This window comes from Halichoerus grypus, chromosome 8, assembly GCF_964656455.1.
Source record: "Halichoerus grypus chromosome 8, mHalGry1.hap1.1, whole genome shotgun sequence".
In the NCBI taxonomy this organism is placed as follows: Eukaryota; Metazoa; Chordata; class Mammalia; order Carnivora; family Phocidae; genus Halichoerus; species Halichoerus grypus.
In genome coordinates this window covers 64173110-64187260 of record NC_135719.1, presented here as the reverse complement: position 1 = coordinate 64187260, position 14151 = coordinate 64173110, and the positions used below count along the sequence as shown (strand labels likewise).

General features: G+C 36.4%; 1 protein-coding gene across 3 annotated transcripts; it reads left to right on the top strand.

The window, feature by feature from the left end:
• The first annotated feature begins 5445 nt into the window (after nt 1–5445).
• Nucleotides 5446–13575, top strand: CTXN2 (cortexin 2). 3 transcript variants are annotated; one of them, XM_036075949.2, is made up of 3 exons: nt 5446–5697; nt 7329–7363; nt 13139–13575. In XM_036075949.2, the coding sequence occupies exon 3, from the start codon at nt 13196–13198 to the stop codon at nt 13439–13441; it is 246 nt and encodes an 81-aa protein (XP_035931842.1). In that variant the 5' UTR covers nt 5446–5697; nt 7329–7363; nt 13139–13195; the 3' UTR covers nt 13442–13575. The 3 variants fall into 3 exon arrangements, with proteins under 3 accessions (XP_035931842.1, XP_077934842.1, XP_035931841.1); XM_078078716.1 differs by having other exon boundaries at nt 7266–7363; XM_036075948.2 differs by lacking the exon at nt 7329–7363 and having other exon boundaries at nt 5447–5697.
• The last annotated feature ends 576 nt before the right edge of the window (nt 13576–14151 follow it).

The following is a 14151-nucleotide window of genomic DNA, read 5'->3' as shown; positions in this document are numbered from 1 at the left end:
CCAGCAAAACAAAACATCTCATTTTCAATGGTACTCATCAAACAGACCAACATTAGATCATTAACTACACTGAAGTGTCATCATGCTCAATTCACTTATGAGTCCGCTTACTTTAGATAATTTCTTCACTGTTGACAAAAATCCCACATCATTTTCTAACCAAATCTAATCAATCTATTACTGTACACTCTAATCCTATGTCAGCATATTCAGCATTGGCTACTCTCTAGAGATCAGATGGTAAAATGACCTAGAGGAAGAACTCCAAGGAAAGAAAATAGAAAACTAATAGGGTGCTTAAAAAAATTACAGGACTTTGGGGCGCCTGGGTGGCTCAGTCGTTAAGCGTCTGCCTTCAGCTCAGGTCATGATCCCAGGGTCCTGGGATCGAGTCCCGCATCGGGCTCCCTCCTCAGCAGAGAGCCTGCTTCTCCCTCTCGCACTCCCCCCTGCTTGTGTTCCTGCTCTCGCTGTGTCTCTCTCTGTCAAATAAATAAATAAATCTTAAAAAAAAAAAATACAGGACTTTAAGCCAATCAATACTTAGTTGCAAAACTGAGAACAAGACCATGGACTATTCATTTTTGCGGAAATTTTTAGATCGTTCCCTGGATTACTTTGGGATTATAGAAATGGACTTCCAAGGGCTCATGAATGCTCTGAGTTGTGAGCAGAATTTCCTGCATATTTTTTTAGGTAGAGGGCATATATTTCTTATTGTATTTTCAATCAATCTTAACACTCCAAAAAAATTAAAACCACTCATGTGAGAAAAGGGGATGTGTAACTAAAAATGACATTCAGAATAAAAATGCATTTTTTATTTTTTTTTATTTTTTTATTTTTTTAAAGATTTTATTTATTTATTTGACAGAGAGAGAGACAGCGAGAGAGGGAACACAAGCAGGGGGAGTGGGAGAGGGAGAAGCAGGCTTCCCGCTGAGCAGGGAGCCCGATGCGGGGCCTCGATCCCAGGACCCTGGGATCATGACCCGAGCCGAAGGCAGACGCTTAACGACTGAGCCACCCAGGTGCCCCAAAAATGCATTTTTTAAAGATAAACAGGTGATGTTTGGATATAGCTAATTATCTCATACCATCTAAAGCCAAATAAGCATTGGATTAATTTTTTGATGTTTATAACAAAAATAATTTATATTTGTCTTTAATACATTTTTTAGAGTTCAATATTTTAGTAAATAGCAACATTTCAAATAAAAAGACCCAGTTTAGAAAGAATAATCAAACTTCAGCCAGACAAGATGTAGATTTCCATGAAAAGCTGAAGGTAACATGTTGGCCTAATAAGTTCAAGAGATGATCCCACCATAGAAAGCTTGAGAGCAAGAAGTCAGCCAGAGCCAGGGTGGCAAGAATTCACAGCAAGCAAAATTTTCCTCTGAAAAGAATCCTGAGCCAGCTTGTTAGAAATTCTTGCTTTTAGTTCCTTTGTGACACTCTTATTCTAAAGTATGTTCATAAGAGTGGGGCTGTCATGTTCTTCAAATTTCTGTAGTTGCCACGTCTTCCAGCAAGTTAGATAATCAACACTTCTGCTCTCTGACATAAGAAAAGTCCTACTCATATAAAGGACACTATTTAGGATATAGAAAGAGAAACAGAGAAACAAAATGTTTTGAAATAAAGCTGATCTGTAGTCATATAAGTTAAAAATTTCTTCTGCTAGCTTAACATTTATGTAGTCATAATAAATTATAGTCTTCATAGCTAACTATGTGATTGTTTTCTCTATATTTTAGTATCTTGTTAAAAACAAACTTATAGAACAAATAACCTATACCCACACAGTAGTCAACATTTTTGGCCAAAAAGTAGAAAAATAAATGTATTTATTTACTTACTTTCAATTTCTTTACTTCTTTTCTGGTTTTGTAAGGACATTTATATAGGACACACATTAAAACAGATAATGAGAGCACCTGGGTGGTTCAGTTGGCTAAGCTACTGCCTTCGGCTCAGGTCATGATCCTGGAGTCCCAGGATCAAGTCCCGCATCAGGCTCCCTGCTCAGGAGGGAGTCTGCTGTCTCCCTCTGACCCTCTCCCTTCTCATGTTCTCTCTCTCATTCTCTCTCTCAAATAAATAAATAAATAAATCTTTAAAAAAAAAACAGATAATGAAAAGAAAATAATATACCAATATACCAATACCTGAGAAAACAAAATTGTGTAGTCAAGGCAATAGAGAAAAAACACAAATATAAAGGCCTTAATATTTTACACAGTTACTAATTTTTAGCTGTTAATTTAACTTGGACATCCCTAGTAACTAAGAGAAAAGGCAAATGGGATCAATTACATAATGCACATTGTATAAGAGAACACACCACTTAGCTTTGGATGGTTTAAGTGAGGAGGAGGAGTATGAGAGTTCAATTCATGAAATTGGCAATGAAAGAAATGTTTTTAAAGAGATCTCATATAAGGAATAATGAGTGATGTGTTGGGCAAGTTCAAGTCTTTAGTAGCAACCCTATAGTACACATAGAGCAGGGCATGTAAACTGAGGATTGTTTTATACAGAATATTTGCATATAAGCTGAAAGTATAATGTAGAAGCATAGGAAAGGCAATTCTGTTTGGGGAAGGTCTAAACAATGCACCCACATATTTACCTTTCCAATAATTTGGATTGCTCTGAAAATAAATCACAGACTATCCAGAAGTATGGATTAACCACATGTGCTTTAGAAAAGCATTCATAGCTTTCAACAATTTTTTAAAATAAAAATTGAACAGCAGGCATTGACAAGGACCTGAAATGCAGGTATTCTGGGTTTTGTCTATTTTGCTATTCTTCATCACTTCTTTGGCAATGGAAAATAAAATATAAATTATTAATCTCTGTGCTTCTATACAACTTAGTAGATTTGCCATGTTGTTTTGCAATGTATCTCATCATGGTCAGAGACCAAAGATCGTTTATCTTTGTATCCCAGCAACTAGCAAAGGAAGTGGAACATAATGGATTTTTAATTCATTACATTTTCCTGAATGAGCCACTTTGCAGACTTTCCAGAGCATCAACACCTTTCATATAGCTTGAAAAAGGTCAAGATCATGCACTAACACCAAGTAACCTAATATATAGTCAAAACTTACCTTTGGCATCAATTCAAAAGCATTGACTAAAAACACTGTACCAACTGATATATGTATGGATTTAAAAAAAGAAGAAGAAGAAAACCACCCAGAAGAACCTTCAAAATCTAATTATACATGTGTTATGTCAGTGACATGACAGATCAGCATTTACTCAAATGATCTATGAAACAATGGCCCTATCTCACTTTCTAAACTGGGTGAGAATTAGATCTGTAACATTCGGATTTGTAAAATCAGTATAATGAGTATTTAGTATGAAGCCATACTTAAAGTCATAAATTGACAAGTCAAAATCTCCAATCATGACAACAAATCCTTGGCGTGGGGCCCATACATGAGCAGTAAAATCATGCAACTTAGTTTTTTTTTTCCTTGAGTTTGGATTGCAAAGAGAATGGGTGATTGCAGGTTATAGTATGAAATATAGAGTGATGTAAACTGTAGAATGTGTTCAGACAATGTCAAAATCAAAACCAAATGATCAAATTTATAAGCAGTTTGAGTTAAAACGATTTATTAATACTGTGCGAATAAAATGGTTAACTTCTGAACTTATTTGAATAAAACATTCTTGCAACAGTCTAGAAACATACATAGAATAATAGATGGAAGAAAACGACCTCCTTTCCCATACTCTATGAGTGACTGCATTGCCAGAATACAGTATTTCTAGAACCTCGCTGCTTGAAGTGTGGTCCTGAACTAGCAACCTCTGGCATCACCTGGGACATTGTTAGAAATGCAGAATCTGAGACTCAAACTCCCTCTTACTCAATGAAAACTTGCATTTTTTCAAGATCCTGAGGGGATTCATATGCATATTAAGTTTCAGGAGGCATTGCTCTAGCACATACTACCAAAATAGGATGGAGCCCTTAGCAAGCTTAAAAAGAGTCAATAAAGCCATGGCTAGGAACATGTTACTGGAAGAAGAACTTCTTCCACTTTCTTCATTGGTGGGCAGTTCACCTATGTTATAGGGTGTTTAATAGTTTTGTTTTGCTTAAGATTTATTTATTTATTTGAGGGGGGAAGGGAAAGGGAGAGAATCTTAAGCAGGCTACAGGGTAAGGGCTGAACCCACTGTGGGGCTCAATCTCACGACCCTGATATCATGAGCTGAGTAGAAATCAAGAGTTGGGCGCTTAAACGACTGAGCCACCCAGGTGCCCCCAGGGTGTTTAATAGTTTTTAATTAAAAAGAATAAATATTTTTGAGTATAGTCTTATATGAACTCCCATTTATACATCGCCTATTTCTTATAAGACCATGAAATTTCCTAAATTAGTAAATACTCTAAATGACCATACACATTGTCTTCACTTTATTATTGAATTCTAACACATCTTTACAATCATGTGCTTTCAGCATTTTTTATATTAACAATGACCCAATTCGGCATCTACATTTTCCCCAATCGCTGACAATTTAATAATTTACAGGATCAATAATTAAGTTTTTAGAGAATCTACAGGTGTTTGCAGTTTGAAGGTTCTGGATATAGTACCCAAACACGAATAGAATTGGACCCTTGTAATTGAGTGGACAACAAGACCCCTAAGTAAGGATGAGGGGAAGAGGTTTTGTTGTTGTTTTCTTTTGTTTTGTTTTGCTTTGCTTTCAATGCCGTTTAAGTTTAGAGTCTATGTACTGAATACTGTTTAGAAAACGTGCCTTGCAACGTTTGGGCTTTTATGGAGCATTCCTGTCTTGGTGTATTCTAGCTCATATGTAGATCTTACTACGCAATTTTCAGCACTATGGTCAGCACCTGGACGCCAATCCCTAAAAAGCCGGGTGGGGGGAGCGGGGGTGAGGGCCGGATCGGGTTGAGTTTCCGTAGAAAAGGTGAAGAATAGGAGAAAATAACTCCAAATGACGCATGCGGTCCCCAATTAAACCAATATACTTTCACTCTTGTCTTTCTCTTATTGGATGAGAGGGAAGACCTATTTAGCGTCTACTCACCGGCTGAGACTGCGGTCAAGGAGCACAACAAAATGCCCGCGGCACAGTTACTGATGCAGAGTAGAGGAAAACAAGGATTTTAATAATAAATTAATTAAACCCCCACTGCCTTAGGAAGAAAATTGGGTGATGAACTCCGATTGCTAACCTGCAGTGTGATATGAGTGAAAATAAGCACCTATTTTTTTTTCTTTTCAGCAAAACTGAGGAATAGATAGAGCCTGTTGCTGCCGTCGCCCATTCCCTTCTTCCCCCTCTCATTTCCCAACTCTTCTCTGTTCACAAACAGACGCCTTCACATACACGCGCGCGCGCAAATATTTACACTCTGCCACATCGAATAAATCCAGGCACATTTTCCTGCAAATACTCTAGCGCGCGCACACGTACTTCGCGGGCACCCACGTCCTCTGTCTCTCACTGACAGATACAGACATTTACCCACGTAGGCCAGGAGAGCGCTAACGACGGTCCTGTGACTCCACGCAGGTTCCTGGGACACGCCTTTTACATTGTTACTGAACCGATCAGCGAACACGGACAAACCTGCCAACACTTAAGTCTACTCGCTGGATTTCATCTCCATGGCAACAAGCATGGAAGGTGAGACGTCGCTGCCTGCGAAGTAACTTTCTCCCCCTGCCCTCCGCATTAACTGACAGGGTTCCAGTGAAGGTCCGGATGAGAAGCCAGTCTTCATTCTCTTGTATTTCTGAAGCTAGGGAGCGGGAAAGGGAAGGGGGTGAGGGATGCAGCCTGCAGGTCTGGTCAGTTCAGATTCTAAAGGAGAAAAGAGCCCTGATGTTTCCGCTGCTGCTGCTGCTGCTGCTGGTGCCAAAAAAGAAAAAAAAAATGTGTTTTGTGTTTGCAGTTAGCTTTCTGATGCTTCTCCCGTAATGTTTTGTAGGAGGTTTCTATGCTTCCTTAGTTTAATATGTCCAAAGAGAACTGGAGACAAACAAGGCAGAACGATAATGACAGTCCAGGTTTCTCTAGTGAGATATTTTGAAAATTTTCAGACCAGATATCCAGTGCTTTGAAAAGATCCAATGTCAGAGTCCTTGGGGAGCCATGTGAAGATTCTCTTAAGGTTGAAATCTGAAAGGTTGGAGGCGAGCGGGGTGGGGATTCTGGCAGATCCCGGGGTTTTGGATCTCTGGGAAGGCCTGAAATTTATGCACTTCATCATGATGAAGACATCTGGGTTTGTAATTTAAGGTTTTCCTTTAATTCCAACACATCCCATTCCTAACGATTAACTAGCTCTGTGCAGAAGTGGCCTGAATAATGGGATTTTCCCTGTTTACTTTGAATGGGATTTAATAACCTTGATATTCTGTGGGGGATGTGTATATGTGTGTATGGGAGGATTCATTATTTTTTAAGCCTGGGTTTTCTTACGTGTCTCATTTCATGAAATCACGAGTATTCATATTATTAGTGTTAAAGATTACTATATCTGATATCCAGTATCAAAATACTTTTCACCAAGATTACCATATTCCACTATAATAGTGTTATTTCAATATACTGTTTGAACTATCATTAATAGATAAATAAACCAGAGGAAAAAAACCTATTGATTAAAATAAAATACAGGAGGTTCTTTTTTTATGGGCATATTCTTTTCAATATTGGCTTCTGTAATTGCTCATTCTGACATGCAAACTATAGGTTTCTGAAAAGTGAAATTTTGTATTTCTAATCAGTAAACTTATTCACAGAAGGAAAAAATCACATATAACATTCGTGTGTATGAAAGGATATATATATCAATATATAACAGTATAACAGTTAGGATATATATAACAGTATAAAAATACTGTTATCTTCGCTTGAATACTCACAATGGTATGATTTGTATGACTGATCATAGAAAGACTTTGTTTATTGGTTATTAACTACAAAGCTATTGAGTGAGATTTTGGCCTTTTGGTCTACAGGTATACCATTGGCCCAGTCCTATGACTCATCAGGACTTAAAAATCCCAGTTCCTGACAATTGCCATGAAGGAAATGATGTACTTTCAACTCAATTGCTCATTTCTAAAGTACCTAAATGTTGACCTCCTTATCCATTTTTTGTGGTGTAGCATATTTAAAATAACTTCTACCACACAATTTTACATCTACTCTTTTTTTTTGAAAATTCATTTCTTTTTTCTCAACAGGGTTTATTTATCCTGGTTTTGAAACTTCATGGTCTAAATGTCTCTCATTTTTCTATTTCCCAGTAAACAAGATATTAAGATGATGTTTTCCTTCTGAGGTAGGCATTAAAATGTCTGTTTTACAGAACCTAATGATTTGTTTTGCTTTTCCATCTCTGTCACACATTAGAGAAAGTGAAAATGTATCTTTTATCCCCATTCATTGAGTAATTCCAGGTATCTTATTAATTATGAAGAAGTCAATATTGTAATTGGAGAGTTCCCTTTATTTTTAACAGTATTTTGTTACTAGCAATACTTTTTTTTACCAAATTATGCTCTATATCAATAGAAAGGTGCAAAACTCATTGCACTAAACAATATATTCTCAAAAACTCTATTTTATTTTATTATGTTATGTTAATCGCCATACATTACATCATTAGTTTTTGATGTTATTCTCAAAAACTTTTGACTTGCTGTTGAAATGAGACAAGTTGTTCATTCACACAGCAAGTAAAATGGGAAGTTTAGGCAATGTTTGAAAAATTTAGGCCTGAAAATACTGGTTTTTCAATTGCTACACCTATGGCTTAAATTACCAAGAGCATCTATTTGCTGGACATATTGTTAGGCAATTGCTTAACTTTTTATTTATTTGCTTGTGTAGACACAGCTTGCAGCAATGGCCAGACTTTTTTTCAATGTTTAAATACTACCCCTTTAGTTGTTTACCTTGACTTGTATTTTGTTTTCATCTTTAGTATAAGGTAGAATTTTAAAATAAATATACAAGTCCAAGTTCTTCCTTTTGAGATATTAATAAAACCCCTGTTCTTTATCACCCCAATTTTTGGTTACAAATGGAAATTTCCTAGTTCTTTGAACCCCAACTGAATTTCCTTGGCTCTACTTTTAAAAGTTGAATATAGAATCATGTCATTATTGGAAATAATTGGTCTTTAGATCTAAACTTTTGCACTTAAATTTTTGTGCAAGTAAAAACTCTTTTTTGTCAAGTTTCTTTTATCATTTGGCTTCATTTATTCATTACCCATCACTCCAAAACCCTGTTCAGTTTAGTGTCCCTCATGGACATTCAACCGAAATTTTTAAAATGATGAAAAAATTCTGAATGCCAAACCCAAGGCCCTGTTTTTCAGCACTTAGTGTCCATCACCACTGCAGAATTTGACACTGTTTACCAACACCTTTAGAAACTCTAGCTTCCTTTGTTCCAAGTGAACTTCCTACCACAGATTCCCTTATGACTCTGATCATTCCTTATACAACTCCACTAGCAGATCCTGCACTCTTCTTGTAAGAGAGGGATTCTCTGAGGCTCATTGCTAGGCTTCTTTCATCTTCAATCCTTTTTGGTGACTGCAAATAGAACCTTAATGGGTTTACATCAAAATTGCTTTCTGGATCAATCCAGAACAAGTAGATCTGGCTCCTACAGTAACACTTGAAATATTTGAAAGCAGCTAGCGTCCTCCTTGCTCTTCCCTTTTCTGCAAAACTCAGCAATTCTTTCCTTGTCTTAAGTTTTGATCTATAAATGCTTCTATGTATTAAACTCTCTTCATCCGGAGGCATTCTTCCACACAAGCTTTATTTGTCAATAATATCCTTAAGATAGTCTCCCCACCAACAATTTTATGCTGGACAACATGATCTGGGTTAATTTGTTTAAAACTGCTTATTGAATGTCTACTATGTGCTAGGTATGGACACCATAAGTTCACTGAGACCAGAACTAAACTCGTCATTTACTTTCTAAATTTACACTTTGCTCATATTTTCTTTATTTTGGTTAATGAAATCACTATCTTTACACTTGTCCAGGCTTAATAGAGTGGAGTCATCTTTGATACCTCTCTCTCTCCATGGCCCGCTACCTTCCATCATTTGCCAAAACAATCCCCAATATCTTTATAAATATCTTTCAAACCCATTTCCTCTCCCACACATCTACTTTGTTAGTCCAAGCCCGAATTGCTTCTCAGCTGGACCATTTCTTTCCCATGATGGTCCCTCCCTGAAATCTTTGTCTATTTTGTCCTCATCATCAAACAACTCAGCCTTTAGGCAAATAAATGGCAAAGTCTTAGCCTGACAGTCAAGAGATTTCACATTTTGGCTCAACCTACCTTTCCAATGTTTTGTTTCCCATACTCCCCTTTACTAGTGCCAAATTGTTCTGAACAAATTGCTCCTCTGAACAAATTCAGCACTTTTTCACCTTCTTTTATTGTCATGCTGTTTCCTTCCTCACATACCTAAATCTTCTGTCTTTCAAGACTCAGCTCAAATACAATCTCTTACAAGAAAAACTTTCCTGATCCCTAAATGAGTGAAATCTCTATTCCCTCCAAATTTGTTAATCTTTGCATCTCTTTTGTCATCAAGATGTTAAAGATAATAATACTAACCCTGTATGGTTATTATGGGGGTTAAATAAAATAACAGATGTGAAGCTAATGTTTGGGACACAGTATATGTTAAATGCAAGTTTACTCCCTCATCCTTTCTATTGCCTTTGTAGAAACCCATGCTGTTTTCTTCCTATTTGTGCATAGACCTCTCCCTTACAGGTTGGAATCACTTAGAGTACAAATCCTGTGAATCTTTCTGGGAATGCTATTATTAATCAATCTGATAAAAATGAACAAGAAACACTGAACTCTGAGCTGCTGAATTTTGATATTTATCTTCAAGGCCAATTTTTTTTTAAATCAAACAAAAGTTTTCTTATTCATTTCAACTAAATGTTAAACATTTTTTGACATGTTTTCTGGATGCCTAAAAATCAGATTTTCAGAAACCAGAACTTTATTCATCAAAAATTATATTTTTCAATAAATTTACTTTGATTCAGTTCAAATATTTTTTGGGATACCTATGATATGCTGGGAACTATAATCAGTAGTTGAGAACTAGTTATTTTTCCATTAAAAAGGAAAGTAATTCACAGATTGTCTGAGACTCTCAGAACAAGGCATATCTGGTATGTTAGATAATTTAATAAGGGATGTTTTTATCTCAAATTCAGAAGATACTGTGTTTTCATTTTAATAGCGATAAATGAGTTGAGTGTTATATTGCTACAGCTAGAAAATACCTCTTTTTTTTTTTTTTTTTTTTGTCTGTTTGGTCAGTTGATGGGTTTTAATAAGAATAACAGGGGCGCCTGGGTGGCTCAGTCATTAAGTGTCTGCCTTCGGCTCAGGTCATGATCCCAGGGTCCTGGGATCGAGCCCTATATCGGGATCCCTGCTCTGTGGGAAGCCTGCTTCTCTCTCTCCCACTCCCCCTGCCTGTGTTCCCTCTCTCACTCTGTCTCTCTCTCTCTGTGAAATAAATAAAATCTTAAAAAAATAATAATAATACGAATAACAGAGATTAGTGGATTAATCATTAAGAGCTAACAGACTTAACTCTTCTAATGATCAGCTATGACCCTGTGTCTTTGTCTGCATTATGATTTTTAAAAACACATAAATAAATTGAACTAATACCATAATTATACACAGTTTAGGTTGTTTCTACATAATGGCAAAACGAACTAGCTGAAAAATGTACAGATTCTTAAAACTGCTCAGATGTTTTAACTTTTGTGCTACCAATTGTTGCAAGTTTGGTTCCTCAGAAACCAGACTCTGAGGCAGAGTTTAGTGTGAGAACGTTTATTAAGTAGTACCCTTGGGCTCAACACTTGCGGAAGAGTGGGGAAGTAAGCAGGAGTGGGCAAAAGTTGAGCTGTAATGTGGAAGCAGTGACTGTCTTGGTTTACTCCATGTATAACTCTAGATCTAGAATGGTCTTTCCGAATTGTGCTCCTTTGAGTCAAGATGACCAGGCCTTTTACTCTTGCATCAATCAGTCATTAAAAATGGTCTGCCCTAGGAACAGAAGTGACCTTGCATGAGGCAGGCAGCTCCCCATGAAAGGAGCTACAGCTGAAGACTATCTGGTGGCAACACTCCCAGCTGCTGGGTAACAAGTCCTCCATTGAAGGGAGCCTAGACACCCCACACCACAGTGTCCACCAATAAACCAGGTTGATTGCCTCCTTGTACCCACATGTCCTCTGAAATATTCAAGTGATATAACCTAGCAAAGTCATGACTCTAGTGAAAAAATACTTCAAACTAGCTACTTGGCTGAATCAGTCAGTTACACAACAAAGGTTTGGTTCAACATTTCCATGCAGAAACATCCTGCTTTGCAGCTTCTCCACTTGTCAAGCAAATGAACCAGAGAATAAATGGATCTCAACCAAAGACCTTTAGCTGACAAAAGCAATAAAAGTAGAGATTTCTTCAGAAAAAAAGTTCTTGTTAAGTCCCAAGGTCATTAGATATTCAGTCCAGTCTCATGTCTTCCACAGGATAAATAGTACAAGAGATTAATCAGAAAAATCACTCTGAGTCACCTAAGTGATACTAAATTTAAAAAAAAATAGAGTATAATCACTATATATATATTAGGACAGAAATAATGATTTGATGGAAAGAAGTTTAACAGAGAAGTTGGAAACAATATTTTTCCTTTTATTAAACAAACAAGTCAAATAACAGCATACTACAGAATGTATTAAATATTCCTGACACTTAAGGTTTGAAGATAAAGCTGTTTTGTAATCCAAACTATTACAAAATAAGATATTGGTTAATATTAACTGGCTTATTCATTGGTGAATAACTTTGAAAGCTACAAGTTTGTTCTTATTAATTACTTCCTTTTACTCCTTACATCCCGTACCTCTTCTACATCAGTTGTTTTCTGAAAATTGAATCCAAAAAAAAATCTGAAGGGTCAGCCATTTTAATAAGTAATTCTCAAGAATTGTTACAAAATGCAAACACAAAAAATTTATTATTCTCTGTTTTTGGATGACAAGCTATTTGGTAAAAGTCCCTTCAAGAAGGGTGACTATGAGTTAGTAACCATTTGATTTAATTAACTAATCTTAATTTTTATTAATTAATTTAATTAACATTAAGACATCAAATGGGAAAATCTATTTTGTTTCAATCCAACACGTACTTTCTGAACACTTCTGCTGTAGTTTTAGAATCTCAGTACAGAAGGAGCTTAGGACTGGGAATCTGCTTGGGAAGAGAACTGGGAAGCTCATCTTGAAGCTGAATGTTTTTAGAAAATGTGCTATTTAACTTGGGTTTTATGTTTATTTAGGGTGCTGAAAGCTAATGGGGATGGTGGGGAGATGGTTGATGATCCATAGCTACTGCTGCTTACTATTTGCAGGATGCTATGTTGGGTACAGGTCTTATTAAAATAATTTTAAAAACACAATTTATCTCTTTAAGAAATTAAAATTTAGCATATGGAGTGGTAGTGGGAAAGAAAACACAAGTACATAAGTCTAAAAGCTAAGAGAATGAAAAAGAGAGAAGATATTACACCTATTTAAAAGGATTGGAATCTGTATCAGACAAAATGGCACTGGAGATAGACCTCAAAACATGGACCTTAGAGAGCTTGACCAGCTCACACCCTATGATTATATATGGTGTTATCTACACATGCAAAAATGAAGTAAAAATTCAGGTCAAGGAAGCAGTGACTTAACCATCTCACAATGAATCAAAAGCTTCTAGGGTCAATTACTTGAATATTCACTTTCATACCTGATTTTATATTTAGTGTATATAGATAGTTTCAGGTATCCACAAAGGCAATTCTGTAATTACTACAAGAAAAGTAGCATCTCCAGTGCCATTTTGATCCTGATCCATTTCTGATGTTTTCACACATCTTTTGTGAGTTAAGTCAAGAGGGTTTGAAAACTGCCAGATTTTAGAAAACAATTACCTGCTCAATACCATACATGAATAACACTAAACTGAGTCCAATTTTGTATCTAGGCCAAGAGGGGACTCCAGCAGGAATTCTGAAGAGCCATAATGATGTGACAGTGAATAATGAGTAGTACCTACTGTGGCAACTCTTCAGCTAAGATGAGTGTCAACGAAGTATCAGCTTTTTCATTGACTCTGGAGCAAAAAACTGGCTTTGCTTTTGTTGGGATTTTGTGTATCTTCTTGGGACTTCTTATTATCAGATGCTTCAAAATCCTGTTAGACCCGTATAGTAGCATGCCCTCCTCTACATGGGAAGATGAAGTTGAAGAGTTTGATAAAGGGACATTTGAATATGCACTTGCATGAGAATTCTACCTTTAGGGTTTTTAGGGTTATGCCACTGGGACACATGGAATATACAACTGTAATTTCCTTGAACATACTGGAAGAGGCTCATTTCATTCAGTAAATTCAATAAACATGTGTAGTTGGACAAGTCATCTAATCTGTATGGACTTCAGTGAGGAGGTTAATCAGAGAATTTTTAATGTCCCTTTCAATTCTAGTGCCCTATGAACTCTGTGAACGTATCTGGAAATCCAGAGATCTGAGATGAATGAAGATTTGAGATGTCATTAGAAGTTTTTCAGTTAGGAGTCTAAAGTCTTGTGATTTGAATTCTAATGTTGACTTAGTCAAGAACTAGCTTTATGACCTAGAAAGCTAGCTAAGGAGCACCTTTCCACACCTGCAAAACAAGAATAAAGAAACCTATCCTGCATATCTTACAGGGATGTTGAGAGGACAAAGTGATGTATAATGAATGTGAAAGCAATTTGAAAACCATAAAACACTGTTGAAACATACCTTGCAATCATTATTTATTACCCTCATTGGCAATAGAAATAGAGATCCTCAAACCTCAAGAACCAATGGCTTAGTGTAAGTTATTCCCTCTTCAATCTTCATTCTCTTCATTTGATATATGAAAGGATAGAATTATATTATTCTAAAATTCTTTCCAACTACAAAATTCTGACTCTTTATGATTACCAAATGGAGGAATATAGTAGGAG

What these genes read in the sequence shown, in the direction of transcription:
- CTXN2 (XM_036075949.2), top strand. Translation starts at nt 13,196, where the DNA reads ATGAGTAGTACCTACTGTGGCAACTCTTCAGCTAAGATGAGTGTCAAC.